This window comes from Chiloscyllium punctatum, chromosome 9 (assembly GCF_047496795.1).
Source record: "Chiloscyllium punctatum isolate Juve2018m chromosome 9, sChiPun1.3, whole genome shotgun sequence".
In the NCBI taxonomy this organism is placed as follows: domain Eukaryota; kingdom Metazoa; phylum Chordata; class Chondrichthyes; order Orectolobiformes; family Hemiscylliidae; genus Chiloscyllium; species Chiloscyllium punctatum.
The window spans coordinates 42,009,809-42,027,526 of record NC_092747.1 but is presented as its reverse complement, the minus strand read 5'-3'; the positions used below and the strand labels follow the sequence as shown (position 1 = coordinate 42,027,526).

The 17,718-nt window shown below is 39.0% G+C and overlaps 1 protein-coding gene across 5 annotated transcripts in view; it reads right to left on the bottom strand.

Annotated features, from left to right (window-relative positions):
• Positions 1–17,718, bottom strand: part of atp8a2 (ATPase phospholipid transporting 8A2) — a 561,594-nt gene that overhangs the window by 100,796 nt on the left and 443,080 nt on the right. For all 5 annotated transcript variants that reach the window (XM_072577324.1, XM_072577326.1, XM_072577325.1 and 2 more), the window contains 2 exons: positions 7,126–7,200; positions 3,566–3,688 (listed from right to left, as the gene is read on the bottom strand). In XM_072577324.1, the coding sequence (XP_072433425.1) occupies positions 3,566–3,688; positions 7,126–7,200 (198 nt within the window). The remainder of the gene's footprint in view (positions 1–3,565; positions 3,689–7,125; positions 7,201–17,718) is intronic.

Here is a 17,718-nt window from a genome sequence, read left to right as displayed (position 1 = left end):
CTGCCATCATGTTGTCCTCTCAATTAACCTGTCTGCATCTCTTGGTGGCTTTCCTGCGTACTTTATATTTTTTCCAAGTTTGTATTATCAATGCATTTTGATACATTATTAAATCACTGAAATGAATTGTAAATATTTTGAGGCCTCTTCTGATCTTTACAAGTTCTATTCTGCTAGTCACAGCTTGCCAACTTGTAAGTGCTCTAGTTATGCCTTTTCTTTACATTCTGTCACCCATGCTTTCAATACTCATACATTATGCTAATATATGAACTCTAAACTTGCCCTATTAACTTTCTGTATGCTACTTTATCAATGGTTTTTGGAAATCCAGATATATTGACTCCATTAGTTCACCATTATCCACTCTGCCAATTACATTCTCAAAAAACTCTAATACGTTTGTGAAAAACAATTTTCCTTTTGCATAACTATGTTGACTTGCTTGAAATATAATTGCCTTTCCAAGTGAATTCTTAAGATTTCTTTAATAATAGATTGCAGCATTTTCCTAATGATTAATGTCTGGTAACAGACCTGTAGTTCTTAGTTTTCGCTCTTCTTTTTTCCTGGAAATCAATGTTACATTTGCCAACCTCCCAACTAGTGGGTCTCTTCTCAAATTTAAGGAATTTATGAAAATTGTAGCCAGTGCATCCATTATCTCTGCGACCATCTCTTTTAGAACCCTGGTATGTAGTCCATCACATCTCAGAGAACTTTCAGAGTTTAGTCCCTTAAGTTCCTCTCTCACTTAAGTTCTCTCTGCTGATATTAACTACCTTAATTTCTTCACTATTCCTTTCTGCTATGCAATTGTGACTTCTACTGTGAAGATCATCACAAATTACTTGCTCAGGAACTCTGTCATTTCCTCATTGCCCATCATAATTTGCCCTGTCACCGCTTCATAGGGATGAACATTGGCTTTAGCTACTCTCTTCTCTTTTATACAGTCATCAAAGCTCTTACAACCTGTTTCCATTTTACAAGCTAGTTTCTGTTCATTTTCCGTTATTATACCTTATGGGTAATTTCTTTTGGTGGCCATTTGTTACTTTCTCAAAATATTCTAACCCTCCCTCCCACTCTTTGCAACATTCTAAGCCCCTTCTTTTCATCTAATACTGCTTAGTGAGCCATGCACACATCTTACTGTACTTTTTTAAATGTGATGTACTTTTGCTTGAAAATGTTGAATTATTTCTTTAAATGTTTATCACTGTATAATAATCACCAGACCTTTCAGTCCTTTTGCCAATCAAGCTTCACCAGCTCACTCTTCATACCTTAGGTGCAAATTACTGTAGATGCTGGAATTTGTACTGAAAACAAATGCTGGAGATCACAGTGGGTCAGGCAACACCCATGGAAAGAGAGCAAGCTAATGTTTCTAGTCTACAGAGTCATCTAGACCCGAAACGTTAGCTTGCTCTGTCTCCATGGTTGCTGCCTGACCCGCCATGACCTCCAGCATTTGTTATTTTCAATCTTTCCTCATACCTAAGTAATTAGCTTTAAGTTTAAGACTTTTGTCTGTGATTGGATTATGTTATTTTTAATCTTAACATGGAATTCAATGGTATTATGATCACTGTTTCCCAGCAGATCGTCAACCATGACATTACTAATTAACTGTACAGCATTACAGAATACTCAACCTAAAATAGCCTTTTTTTTTAAACCTCAACTGGTTCCACAATATATTACTTGAATAAATACACATGCAAAAATATACATCTTTTCAGCCACCCCAAATATTGTCCAAATATATAAGATGAAAGCACCCAATAATTACGTTGCTTTGAATTCAAGCTTAAATAATTTCTAGTGCAGTGCTGTGCTCAACTGGGGATCTAAATTACTCCCTCTTTTTCTGACTCCCCATCCATATATATGCTATTTTACAATTTTTTGAGCCTAAATTCCTTCTTTCTAATGCCGTGAGAAGTGTTTAAAATATTTCATTGTTTTCATTGTATTTTACAAAACTATTAAAACACAAGCTTTCATAATTATAAATATTTTGCTTTTAGGTATATAAGTGTTTAGGTTCATAGGTATTTTAAAATGAAAAAGAAAGGGGGATGAAAATTGACAAATATGGAAACATTGGATAAATTGAACAGGTACTTTGCATCAAAAACAGAAATTGCTGAAGAAACTCATCAGATCTGACAAATAGCTGTAGAGAGAAAGCAGCGTTAACGTTTTAAGTCCAGTTACTCATCCTCATGACAATAGACACAAATAAGATCCCAGAAATAATTATGTCTTGATAGGTGAATTGTAGGAAACAATGTAAAACAATTACAACTACCAAGGAAAAGGCATCGTGAAAATAATTTGAACAAAAAATTGACAACAGGTCGTAATGGACTTTATCTTAATGTCGTAAAATAAATGGCTGCTGAAATAGTGAACGCATTTATCTAAATTCCATAGATTCTGGAAACATTCCATTAAATTGAAAAACAGTGAATGTGACCTCTTTATTCAAGATGAGGGAGACAGGAAGCAGGAAACTACAAGCCAGTCAGCTTAACATCTGTGATAGAGAAAATGCTAGAATTTGTCTCGAAGCACGTTTTCACGGGGCACTTTGAAAATATCAATGCAAGCAAGAATTGTCCACATGCCAAACCCCTCACAAATGTTCCCTCTAAGCTGCAAAAGAAAAACAGAGGGAATGCTGTTCCCCAACTGCCATCCTACTCACCCATACACTCACTCACATTCAAATGGAGTGCAATACCTTATATGGTAGATAGTGCAGTAAAGGAGGAGTGTGACCCATCTTCCACCTATACACTTATTGTAATGGAGTTTTTCTTGGGATGCCAAGATGCATTTCTTTTCAGATTGTCCAAACTCTGGAAATGCAGAGCAACGTTGGGCAGCAGAATTTTTGAGCAGAGCTGCAAGCTGATGATAAATGCTGCTCCCTGAAAGATCCAAGCTATGATCCTATGATTCAGCAATCACTTTTTCCTGAGGTCTCTGTTAAGTACTATTAAAATGCAAGTTATTATTAAAGGATCAATATTAGGAGAGGTTTAGAGGTCTAACCTCAAACTTTATGATTAGCTAAGTAGTAAAGTAACTCATTGTCTATGTCAAGATGCAATTCAGAATCTCTACCTGATTAAAAGAATTAATCTCTGTAAATACATTTTTGACTCAATTCAATGAGAATGCTTGCCAGAAAAGTTAAATTAAACAGCATTTAGGCTTTGTTATTTTTTAAATTATGGGAGCTTTTCAAAATAAATATTTTGTACTTCTGCAAGCTTTAGTTTGATTCCTAATATATAAAAATTCAGTTTGTTGATTGAAATTTGACTTTTTCTCATTCAGAAACCAATAATCAGCCTTTTATAGATCAAAGAAATACATGTGGTGGCACACTCAAGCAGAGGGAACCGAATTCTCATAGCAAAATGTTGCACACCTGAGAGAATACCTAATTCCAAAGTAAAATTTGTAGCACAGATACATTCTTAGCAACATTCTGAAGGTGACCCCTTGTGCATTTTACACAGGGCTGGGGATCTGTAATATTTACCTTTGTATTAAAACAATCTGCATTTTGAGTAATCTTATACAGCTGTGGAAATCGTAGCATGTTCTCTTGACTACATGTCCTTTCAAAAATACCCAATGAGAAGGGAGGTAAGGCTGTGAAAATCTACAGAGAAATTTGAAAAGACTTGGTAAATAAAAAAGATACATTTATGTAGGCTTTATACATTTTAATAGATAAGAAATGGTCAATTCTGCAAGATAAGAAAATTAAGAATGAAGTATTCAGTCGATACACTATACATATTTCATAAATGCCAAAGTGAAAAATATCCTGTATTTACACAGTACATTTTATGTAAGTTGGCAGGGCATGGGATTGTGGAGAAGAGAGAGGTTGCAATGGAACAAGAGGTTAAAACACAAGTGAGCAAGTCTGGAAGGCACAGGAGACATGGCTAGATAAGAAAGAACTGAGTTTAACAAGGCTAAATTGAATATATCTTAATGCAAAGAGTCAAAGGAATAACACAGAAACTTAGAGCACAGATAGGTACATGACAGCATAACATCATAGCTTTGATGAAAAGTTGGCTGATTAATGGGGAGGTTTGGGAGTTGAACATTCCAGGTTAGAGAGTGTTCAGATGTGATGATGAGGATCTAAAATCTGGAATTAGACCATTGTCAGGAGTAATCATTTTTATGCATGCTTTTATTAACCACAAAATAGCTTGTTAATACAAAGCAACATAACAAAATGGCTTCTCACCCTGCTAAAGGCTGCATTCCTGCATTGCTGAGCTAGCTGAATTAAAGATAAAGCAGAACAATGGATCCCTCACACCATGGAATTAACTAAGCTAGATAGGACATTACTAACTATTTTAGTTAACCTTGAAATGTAGGTAGAAAGAGATAAATGTGCAGTAAACAACTTTGTTTTCCAGAAAATATCATTGGGTTAACCTGCTGTCCATTATGTCATTTATTACATTTTATTGGATTTATTCTGTAATTAAGGCTGTACTATTTCTTGAGAAACATATAAAAAATTGCCTTTGTTCTAAGTGAAATTGTGCAGTTTTCTCCAAGGAACACAGAAGCTGTTAACTTCTATGTTGCTGGACAAACCTGTGCCCGGCATCGTAATAAACTAGTAAACCTTGCTGAAGCAGACCGTACTCCTACTGATTCTTTTGACCGATCATGGAACCGAGAGGCCCCTCCCAGGGGTCGAGATCTTCAACACAGAAGGGCACTAGAAGCTGGAGGGGGAAACATGCTGTTGGGCATTGATTGTAGGCCGCCAAACAGCCAGGGAATGCTAGAGAATCAAATATTGAATCGAATTTCAAATAAGTGTAAGAATAATGAAGCAGTAGTTGTACAGAATCATAACTAAACAAACACGAAACTTGGATAATTTTAGGATGCAAGATAGGGAGGAAGCAAAGTTCTTAAATTGCATCCAAGGAACCTTATTAGCCAGTATGTAGAAAGCTCAACAAGGGAGGAGGGCATTCATTACCTAAAATTTGGAAATAAGCCTAGTCAGGTGAAAGGTATATCAATTTGGAGGCAATGACCATAACTCAGTTAGATTTAGGATACTTATGGGAAAGGAGAAGGATAGGCCGGGAATGAAATCCTAACCAGGGAAAGGCTGATTTTACGAAGATAGGTTACAATTTGCCCCAAAGATTGAAAGCAGTTATGTGCAGATGAACTAGTGTTGCAGCAATAGGAAGTGTTCAAGGAGAAAATAGCATGAATACAGGGTAAATAAGTTCTCATAAGACCACAGAACCCCGGCCGTCAAGGGACAGAGAGGTTAGGATGAAGAGACAAAATAGGGAAGCTTACGGCAGATATCAAGGGCTCAATATGGCAAAGTCCCTAGAAGAGGATACAAAGTGCAGGGAGAACTTTACAAAGAAATTAAGCAAGCAAAGTGAGTGCATGAGAAAGCATTGGCAATCAGAACAAATGAAAATGCAAAGGTATTTCTAAAATTTTCTAAAGAGCAGGAGAACAGCAAAAGAGATTGCATTAGGGATCATAAAGGATAAAGCGGCAGGCCCAAATAAAATGCATCCCAGGTCATTCAGGAAGGAGGTATCAGGGATGCTGGCAATAATTTTTAAATCTGTTCTGGCTACAGGTAAGGTGTCTGAGGATGGAAGGGGCTGTGGCACTTGCTGTTTATGGTGTAAATATAAATGTAAGGGTATGATCAAGAAGTTTGAGGAAGTCACAAAGATTGGCAGATTGGCAAATAGTGAGGAGGATAGCTGTAAACTGCAGGTGAATGTTAGAAGCCTGGAAGGTACTGAAGATCAGAGGGACCTTGTGTGCATATACACAGATCCCTAAAGGTAGTAGAGCAAATAGATAAGGTGGTTAAAAAGATAGGCAAGACAGGACGCTGCCTTTATTAGTGGAGGGATAGAACATAACAGCAAGGAGGTTAGATTGGAACTGTATAAATTGCTGATTAGGCCACAGCTGGAATTATAAGGAGAAGTAGGGAGAAGAAAGATGGCTAAATCAAAATGGAGTTGGAGGGGGGAGATAAGGCACTCTACCCATTATTGTTCCCACTTCTCTCTAAAGGCATCAAGAGTATTTGTAGACATGGCATGCTCCCTCACGGCATGAAGATAGAGGGGCAGACAGTCAGCAGTTGTAAACTCCTCCATAGCCTGCTGCTTGAAGCTGTTAATAGGCAACTTGACCAGGCCCAGTAGCAGATCCATGAGGAAGATCTACTGACCTGCCCACTCCTCCCCACCGGATGCCCAAAGATCAGGAAGGTTGTGTTAAATTATAACCAAAAGTATAATAAGATTTTCTTATTTTAAGCCCTCTTACACTCATTTATACATAATGGATTGGATTTTACACACCCGACAAGCAGCTTTGAAAGCTGGTGGCCTTGTTATCATCTACCCTTGTGCTCTCCCTCCTATTTATCTGAACTTCCACAAAGGATGGTAGAAACATTGGGTGACCTACCATCCCTTATTGAGGCCCTGATGTGGCTAATTATTAGTCTTATCTCATTCCCATCACTATTTTGCTGAAATTGAACACATTCATCCTTTTCTCTCAGTGAAATCACATTTTCTCTTTACCCTCCTCCCTGGCCTCACAAACTTGGTTCCCTCCCCGCCTCAATGGGGTCTGCCAGCCTGATGCCAGTGAACACCTGCCTGGTGTCCAATTACAACAATGATCACCATTGGCTTTGATTCACAACAGTGACCACTGCTGTGCCTGAGGTGTTGCTGGGACCACAGAGCTATCAGCCAATTGACCGGCCAACAGCTCTCCCAATTAGGACTTCCAGTATCCAATCTGCTTTCTGCCTATTAGTGGCCAATTGATTACTAATCAGCCATTATTTCCAGAGACATGTTCTCCACTGACTTTTTAGACAAGGGGGCATGGATCACAGCGCCCTATAACATCCAGCCCATAATTATGTTTTGGTGTACAAGGGCTGTTGGCCTGTTTATTGAAGCTGTGTGAGACAAGGAAGAGCATATACATGTTCGTTGATTTGTTCTGCAACATAATATAGTGTTCAAGTGTACTTACTACATTGTAGAGACCAATACACCATCGCTCAAAGAGAATTTGTCCTGAAAATCCATTGACAAATGCAAACCAAAGCTGCAACAGAGACATAAAATCAACAGTTTATTCCAGACTGAATTGATAACTGTCCATCAACTGTGAGAGAGGTGCTTAGAAAACAGGGCAACATGGTGGCTCAGTGGTTAGCACTGCTGCCTCACAGTGCCAGGGACCCAGGTTTGATTCCAACCTCGGGCAACTACCTGTCTGGAGTTTGCACATTCTCCCCGTGTCTGTATGGGTTTCCTCCAGATACTCCAGTTTCCTCCTACGGTCCAAAGACGTGCAGGTTAGGTGAATTGGCCAAGCTAAATTGTCCGTAGAGTTCAGGGAGGCATAGGTTAGGTGCACTGGTTAGGGGAAACATAGAGGAATGGGTCTGGTGGGATACTCTTCGGAGGGTCGGTGTAGACTTGTTGGGCCAAATGGCCTATTTCCACACTGTAGGGATTCTATTCTATTCTAATCAGAATGTTTCTGAAAAAAAACGGTCACTTAATTTCAGTAAAATCCTTACAATTTGGACTCAGCATTTTGCAAAACATATGCATTTCCTTCTTTTTAAGAAAGGTTACTAACTTCAAAAGAAATACTGCTGCTTGTTACATTAAATGGTGTTCAGCTCCTGTGGAACCACATCTAGCATGGGTCATCATCATGTTCAGAGGAATGAACTAATAACCAGGAAACCAGAAACAGAGAAATACAGAAAAATTACATCCCTGTCACAGTACTCCTATGCTTGATGCAACATTAGACCTTCAGAGAGCAAAAAATTGAAATTGACATCCCCCTCCAGAAAACATGGATGCTCACAATTATAACCATTTGGTAGTTGAGAATGTAAATACAACTTACCTGTTCAAGTTGGCATGAAAGATTGGCAGGACTATGGAGCCCATCAATTTCATGGTTAGAATTTAGTTTCGTACAATCAACACCACCTCAATATAGTATTTATGTCAATTATCCCATTTTCTATTTATGTTACACCAATTGGTTGCTATGTTTACTGGAGGGGGTGGGGAGGAGGAAACAGTTACATCCCTTAGACTAACTAGCTAGAATTCAGCCAGTGGTCAGGACAAACTGTGTGGCTGTGAGTGAAGCAGGTAGAGTTGCAGGAGCCTCAGTCCCTATCTTTGTCCAACAGGTTCAAGAGTTTTGCTCAGTGTGTGTTCAGGAATGGTGACTGCAGGGAGGATAAGGCGACTGGCCGCTGCACTGTGGTGCAGGGAGCCATTCAAGTGCATGAACAAAAGAGAAATGTCGTTGTAATTGGGGACAGTACAGTTAGAGGCATAGACCCTGTTCTCTGTGACCAGGATCGAGAGTCACAAAGGGTGCATTGTCCCCAAAGGTTGCATTGTCTGCTTGGTGTTTAGGATATCTCATCTGGGCTGCAGAGGAACTTGGAGTGGGAGGGTAAAGATACCAATGACATAGGTAAAACTAGGGCAGAGATTCTGCCAAGGAAGTATGAACAGCTAGGAGCTAAATTATAAAGCAGAACCAAGAAGGTAATAATCTCTGGATTACTATGTGAGCCATGAGCTAATTGGAACAGCATCAATAAGATTAAGCAGGTAAACATATGGCTCAAAGATTGGTGTGGGAGAAATAGGTTTGAATTCATGGGACATTGGCACTAGTACTGGGGAAGATGGGACCTGGTCTGATGGGACAGCCTTCACCTGAACCATGCTGGGACTAGAGTCCTCGTGAATTGCATAACTAGGCTGTAGACAGGGCTTTAAACTAAATGGCGGCGGGGCGGGGATATGTGGTTTCAGTTACGGGGAAATTAGTAAACCCAAATTAAAGGAGGTGCTAAGAGTGCAGAACTCAGGAGAAGTTATTAAAATTTACAGCACAGATACAAATATGACAGAGTGTATGGAAAGGGTTAGCAATCAAACTTCAAGCATACTGGATAAACGAATGACAATGACAAGAGAGATGGTTAATACAGGACTCATAGTGTTATATCTGAATACACGCAGTATAAAGAATAAAGTAAATGAGCTTGAGGTGTAGGTCAAAATTGGCAGGTATGATGTGGTGGGCATCACGGAGACGTGGCTGCAAGGGGATCAGGGTTGGGAGCTGAATATTCAAGGATATACATCCTATCGAAAAGATAGGCAGGTGGGTAGAGGGGATGGCCTAGTCTTGTTCGTAAGAAATGAAGTTAAATCAATAGTAAGAAACAAAGTAGGGTCAGATAGTATAGAATCTGTGCGGGTAGAATTGAGGAACTGCAAAGGTTAAAAAAACCATAGTTGGAGTTATGTACAGGCCTCCAAACAGTAGTCAGGAACTGCGGCGCAAGGTGCACTAGGAGATATAAAAGTTGTGTAGGTACGTGTTGTAAACATCCAAACTACTACTGTTTTGGATCTGGAGAAAACTGTTCCTATAACTTCTGTTTTAAAAAAACTGACATGTTTCTGTATCTTCTATTATCACCGGTCTATCTTTATAACCTGAAGAAAGGTTCTCTAGCATACAATATGAATGGAGTACCCGAGACGAGAGCCTTCCTAACGTACTGAGTGAGAAATGTTTATTTACTGCTAATACCTACTTCGAATAACATGAATAGTTTTGGTTTCCTCATCTAAGGAAAGCCAAAGCTTTTCACTGTGCCTTGGTACATGTAACAATAAACTCAATTCAAATTCAAATTGGCATTGGAAGCAGTTCAGAAAAGGCTAACTAGGCTCATCCTGGGTATGGAGTGACTGTCTTATGAGGAAGGATTGAAGAGGTTGGGCCTGTGGTTATTGGAATGAGGGGAGATATTATTGAAGCATAGGGTACTGAGTTCGTAGGGCATTTGACAGGGTAGTGTGAACAGATTATTCCCATCCTGGGAGAATCCAGGTTTGGAGGGCATAATCACAGAATAAGACATGATTTTCTTTCTGTTAGAGGGTACTGAATCTGTGGAATCCTTTGCTTTGTGGAGACTGTGTTGTTAAGTATATTCAAGGGTTATGGGGGAAAGGAAGGTAAGTGGAGTTGAGGATTATCAGATTAGCCATGACCTCATTGAATACATGGCAGATTCACTGGCTGAATGGCTGACCTTTTCTCCTCCTGCTCTAATACAGACCAACAAGCTACTTTCTATATGATCTGCTGAGTATTTGCAGCACCTTGCTTCTATCATAAACTGCTTATCACTTATAGTATTTTCTTAATTATGACACTTGCTACATTTTTTGGAAGAATGGCCACATCCAATTCATATACTCTGATGAAACACGTCCTGAACTCTTTACTAGAGTACCTCTGCATACATAGGGCATTGCTGAAACCAAATAAACAAAAAAGTGCTGTGTATGAATGACCATGTAGGAAAAGCCATGGAAATGCTGGAAAAGATGCCTAATTGGTGTTGGAAATGGGAAAAGAGAAGTCAATTTTAGAGATATATACAATGGAGTGCCCCACCACGCTGAAGGTATGTCCCAAAGGATGCAGCACCAGCACTTCTGCCATTGAGGGAACACTTACAACAGAGAAAGATTTGCAATATCAACTTTGATGGAAAAGAAGATTCAGCAGGTTGTACAATAATTGGCTAATCCAATATAGTTTATTCCTTTACTCAGTTTGAAATTTCATCCAATACCTTTTAAGTTTAGAAAGAAATAAGAAATACAGTCCAGCTGCACCCCAAAAACATACCAATGCTTTACAGAGGGGTGGTGATAAAATTAAGGAGAATTAGAAAGACACATCAAGCACTGGTTTCGAGCAGAGTTAGAGACAAAACATAAACCCTTCTACTCTACCACAACAGTCCTGCATTAGACCATAAGACAAAGGAGTAGAAATTAGGCCATTCAGCCCACCAGTTCTCAACCCCATTCTCCTGCTTTCTCCCCATAACCCTTGATCCCCTTTGATACTATGTATCTCAGTTTTCAATGACCTGGCCTCCACGGCCTTCTGTGGCAATGAATTCCATACATTCACCACATTCTCCTCCTTATCTCCAGCCTAAAAGGTCTTCCATTTATTCTAAGGCTATGCCCTTGGGTCCTAAGTCTTTCCTACCAATGAAAATATTTTCACATCTACTCCACCCAGGCTATTTAGTATTCTGTATGTTTCAATTAGATCCCCTCTCATCCTTCTAAACTTCATTGAGTATAAATTCACAGTCCTCAAATGTTCCTCATATGTTAAGCTTTTCGTTCCTGGAATCATTCTCATGAACCTTCTCTGAATACACTCCAAGGCCAATACATCCTTCCTGAGATACGGGGTCCAAAACTGCCTCATAAGTATATCCCTGCTTTTATATTCAAGTCCTCTCAAACTAAATGCCATCATTACATTTGCCTTCCTAACTACTGATTCAACCTGCAAGTTTAGCTTGACAGAATCCTGGGCTGAACTTGCTTGATGAGTGAAGCCCTTCCTCAACAAGCTGTACAGGGCCCTGGTGAGACCACACCTCGAGTACTGTGTGCAGTTCTGGTCTCCAAACTTGAGGAAAGACATTCTGGCTATTGAGGGAGTGCAGCATAGGTTCACAAGGTCAATTCCCGGAATGGCAGGACTATCTTACGTTGAAAGATTGGAGCGACTGGGCTTGTATACCCTTGAGTTTAGAAGGCTGAGAGGGGATCTGATTGAGATGTATAAGATTATTACAGGATTGGACACTCTAGAGGCAGGAAGCATGCTTCTGCTGATGGGTGAGTCCCAAACCAGAGGACACAGTTTAAAAATAAGGGGCAGGCCATTTAGAACAGATTTTAAGGAGAAAGTTCTTCACCCAGAGAGTGGTGGGTGTGTGGAATGCTCTGCCCCAGAAGGCAAGTCTCTGGATACTTTCAAGAAAGAGTTGGATAGAGCTCTTAAGGATAGCAGAATCAAGGGTTATGGGGATAAGGTATGAACAGGATACTGATTGAGGATAATCAGCCATGATCATAATGAATGGTGGTGCTGGCTCGAATGGCCTACTCCTGCACCTATTGTCTATTGATACATTTTTCCATTTGCCATGTTGGGTTTTTTGTTGATTTTCTATGTTCCCTGAATCTAAGCTGTTGATATGTTGCAAGGTAGTTTCATAATATATGGCTTTGTTGGAGAATTGCATTCACTCTAAGAAGTCATGATATGTCATTATGCAGACCTAGCCAGGTAATATAAAGGAACATTGTAATTTTTGTTTATTTAACCATTCTTTTGTTTTAAAACATTACAAACATAATAGTTTATTTTCATCAGGACAGAAGGCAATACACTTGCTCAGTATTCCTCAAAGGTGTCTTGCTGAATGATTAATGGGCATCAATTACTGAGTGGGCTAGTTATTGCCTAAATTATTGAGGAACTGAATGTTCTGGAGCCAGATACCAGAAAACCCTGTCCTCTCCTGTGTCCCCCTTCTAATCCAACAATATGGACAAAGAGTAAGTTGATTGGGTAATCTCATCTGGTAGCACAGACAAGACTGTTCCACCATAGCTGATATCTGAATAGTGCACTGAAGGGAAAAGTTTTGTATTGGACTTTACCCCGGGTCCTAGTCTCAGTTCAGTTCCGATTAAACCTCATAAACAACTCAATTCAGCCTCTAGTTCAGCCCAAAACTACCAGCAGGTCAATACAAATTGGCAATATCATTCAGACAGATATAATGTTGATTGTTGCAGAAAGTAGAATAACTGTCACAAAAATGTACTGATGCTTGACAGCTCTGAAATATTTTTTTTGACAGAAGGAGCATCATTCAATCACTGTGAAGTTAAGCAAACCTTGGGGAATTTGATACTGACGTGGTACGAAGAGCGCACTATTCCATTCTCCTTGCACGATCATACCATGCCTCAATGGGCACATCAAAACTTCAGTTTGTCCTACAGTAACTGTTACTGATCAGTTGAAGCTTTCCTGCACTGAATTTCAAACAGGTAGTTTGATAATTTATACTTTTGGTCAGCTGTCATATAGTAGTCAGGAAAACAGAAAACATACATTTCTGTTTGAACTCAATGATGGAAAAGTTAAAAAGATAGATTCATGCAGGACTGGGTATTAGGAACATTTTAGTTGTTACCAGAGATTTCCAAAAGGTCTTGCTCTTCCAGTTTGACTAAATTCACATCAAGAACTAAAACTGAAGTTTTGACTGAATGCTTACTGCATGGAAGGTGCCCTGTGCTGGGCCTCTGCAAGATCAATTGTCAATCTCACAAACATGCCCTTTCTCTGTAGTCCCATAAATTATTTCTCATCAAGTGCTTATCCAGTTTCTTTTTCAAAGTCTCGACTGTTCTGCTTTCACTATATATTTAAGCAAATCCGAGCCACTCACTACATCTAGGTTTTTCATCATATTGCTGTTGATTCTTTAGCCAATTATCATAGTTTGATGACGTCTGGTTCTCAACCTTTCAATCTACACTGTCCCCTCATATGATTTTGAGCACCTCTATCAAACCTCTCACCATATTCCCATTTCTGAGAATAACCCAAATTTTGATAATCTATCCACATAATTGAAGTCTCTCATGCTTGGAACTTTCTAAACCCTTCACATCCTTCTTCAAATATGGCATCTAGAAGTGAACACAATACTCCTGTTGAGGCTGAAGCAATGTCGAGGTTGCCATAACTTCCTTTGGCCAGAAAACCCAGGATAAACTATCTCAATCTACTGGGTCAGCTTCAATGATTTGTGGGCATAAGTCCTTGGCTACTCTGTTCCTCCACATCTTTTGTATCATACTCTATTTTTTGGACAGTCTATTGCCTGCTAATATAAACTCAAAAACAAGTTCATTTAGTTGTTCACACAAATCATCTTGTCACTTATACCCTTTTCTTTGCAGTTGATGTGTTACTCCTCTTTCCCTGAGTAATGATCTACATTGTTCTAGTTTACCTGAACTACCACCTGATGAAGGAGCGGTGCTCCGAAAGCTAGTGTGCTTCCAATTAAACCTTTTGGACTATAACCTGGTGTTGTGTGATTTTTAACTTTATCCCTGAACTACAGTCTACATAATGTTTAATGTTAGTGACTGGCCTCAGTAATACTTCATTGAATGCTGTGGCCATGTAACTTTCTGCTTCATGTTTTCACTTGGAATGAATCTTTGAATTTCGTCATCTCTTCTGTAACTTTTTTCTATTCATTCATGAGATAGTGGCATCACTGGCTAGGCCAGCATTTATTGCCTATCCCTAATTGTCCAAAGGACAGTTAAGAGTTGACCACATTGCTGTGGGTCTGGAAGCACATGTAGAATCACAGACCAAGTAAGGACGACACTGAAGGACATTGCTAATCCAGATGGGTTTCTCCACCTGGGTCCCCAGAACATTGTGTAGGTTTCTAGATTAACAGTCCAGTGATAATACCACTAGGCCATTGTCCCACCAATAGTTTGGAGAAATTAATATTTCCTACTAATGTACTTTTCTGAACTGATATGTTGCAAGCTCTATATAATATTTTTCCTTCAACAAATAAGACAATAGCATTTTATCATGTGGGAGATGATTTTCACATGTAATAACCCACATCCTGACTTGAAACAAATAAATAAATTAACACAAAATAAATTTTAATTAATAATTTTTAAAAATCACAATTCATTGACTCATAGTAAATATCCAGCAGCAAGTTACAAGCATCCAGTTACAATATTGGTTGAAATAGTGTGGAGTCATATGATGATCTTGTGTTTCTGATGTTGGTCTCAAAATTACATTAGTTAATTTTGCATACTGTCCATGAGAATCATCTTGTTGCAAATACCCTATGTTGACGAAGGTGACATGTTCTTCAGAGTGTGGTATGGTGGTGTATCTGTTACATAACTCCCCCTCCAATAAAAAAAATCAAGTTGACAGTTTATTGATTTGCCAACCAACACCACAAACCTGAAGCATCTCAATTTTGATTCAGATTGATCAAGGTCTAACTGCACAGTTCAGAGTTTCTGCACATAATCTGAAGTGCTATAATGAGAAATGGTTGCTGTTTTAATGGCATCACATACTGGATGATGTTCAACCTGCCAGCTGTTGTGACACAAGTGGACAGTGATGATTCAGGTATTGAAAGAACAGGAAAGGGATTCCTCACTCAATACCATTTGTAAAGAGATCAACTAATCATTCATCTCTTGGCCATTTGAATGATGTTGCTAGTGCAGAATGGCAACTTTGACTTGCTTCATAAAGCTTCTGTATCTCAGAAGGAATTCATTGTGTGAAACATCTGGAGGTTTTAAGCACTATATAAATGCATGTTGAAATATTGTGACATCAGTATTAAACTAAAATATCCCAGACCCAACTCCAGACTCAACTTCTACGAGTCTTGAGGTAACTGTAGACACCAGGGAGAAACTTCAGCTCCTGCAATACCAGCGGTTTCTTTTCCATGTGAGTGGACTTCGGATTGAGATGAACGTATAAACATTGCAGACCTCACTGACATTTGAGGCTTATTTATGTAAATCACATTTGATAGAAGATAAATGACAGACTTGTTTGAGTGCAACATTGTCAAGGTACAGGAGAATTCCCTGTTCCTTCAGAATTTTTAAGGTTTACATTCAAGTCTACTCAACGGAGTAACTTGAGCTTTCTTTTATACATTGGAAAGGGTCTAGATGCTTAGTACAAGCTTTGCATAACTGTATAAATAATAAGTAGCTGGGATTTGACAGCTTGGGAAAAATTAGCCAGAAGTCTCAAGCATTTGATTAATGCTGTTATTGGCACGCTTGACAGTGGAGATCAGTTATGTGGATGGTAGCTTTTACTCTGCTATATGTCACAAGTTAGACTTGTCAAACATGCAAGCAATATTGCTGAACAAAGAATCACAACAGCCATTCAAGCAAGAGAAATAAAAGCTAAAGGAACAGCCATTGATTTCTAAAGCAGTGAACTGGATCCACATGAGCAAAGTTTGTGTTCAACACGACCAGCTGTAAATGGGATCAATTTCAACAATTGTCACACACATCATATGGTATACCTGATGGCTACAAGGAGCCAGAACAGTTTTATAAGGTAAAAAACTTTCCCCTCCCCAAATTAATGTGTTTCAGTATGGTATGCAGCTCTATATACAGAGGTGCAATAAATTAAGGTTGCAGCAAAGACATGATTCACAACACTGCACATTCATTTATAAATGAATAAATTTAAACAACTAATCTGATGGACAGCTCAAATTAATGTTGAGGGAGATAAACTGAAGTCTGCTCAGGTGGCTATAATTCCCAGGCCTTATTTAAAGCAGTGGTAACCTTAACTTTAATAACAAATTAATTGGTTATTCATCTAAAGTACGGTCCATGGAATATTGCTGTGGGCAAACTGGTAGAAAGATCTGCCTATCTAATCACAGTAACTACATTTCCAAACAAGATCGTTGACTGAGAAACATTTTGGGTTATCTTGAGTGAGACAAGATAAGGCAGAATAAAAACGGAAGCTCCATCTTTCTACGGAGAAGCCAATCAGCTTGTGCTAAGCATGTTGAGAAGTTGTTGTTGAATAATCTATCCAGTATCATCAGAATAAATTTATATGAGAATCTGGACAGCAAATAAAGTTTAGGAGATGAAGTGCCATCTTCCAGGTAAATATTTTGAGTATTAATATGGTTCTTTGTTCCTATTTAATTGAACTACAAATGGCATTAGATGTATAAGCTGCTACACTAATTATCATCCTATTAAAATAATTGGATTGATAAAATCACAGCATTCGATAGTAAACAGTTAATTGTCAAGGAAAACTTTAAATTAGCTCAAATGAGTGGAATAACTGCCACGCAGATATTTATCAGTGGTTCTACATGTCAACATGGATTTGTAAAGGGTATAGCATGTCCAAAAGGGTATAGCACTTGTGGCATAGTGGTAACAGTTCTAGAAGACTAACAGACAAACAATGTGACGAGGACATGCCACGACCTAACTCACTAGCCATGCTACCTTACATAAAAATGTCTTGGAACTGACAGCCAGACCTCTCTGACCACTGGGATTCATGACAACCTATAAACTGACAGCCATGCTTAGACAACAGCTCACCAGGACAAAAGACCCTATACCCATCATGTGCAAGACTAACATAATTTACAGGATTCTACACAAAGACTGCACAAAACACTAAACAGGGCAAGCAGGCAGACAACTAGCAATCCGCATCCATGAACACCAACTAGCCACTAAAAGCCACAACCAGCTTTCCCTAGTAGCCATACAGAGATGACAAGGACCATAAATTTGACTGGGACAACACAATGATCACAGGACAAGCTAAATATAGGAGAGCCAGAGAATTTCTAGAAGCATGGCACTCAGTCACGGTGTCCATCAACAAGCACATAGATCTAGACCCAATATACTGGCCACTACAACGAACAACCAGAACCAGCAACTGGAAGCAACAGAACGGAACCAAATAAATTCCAGAAGACACAGTACAGCAGCACTTCACAGGAGGTCCAAAGCAGTGAGGATGTCACCTAGAAACATATGCAAAACAACT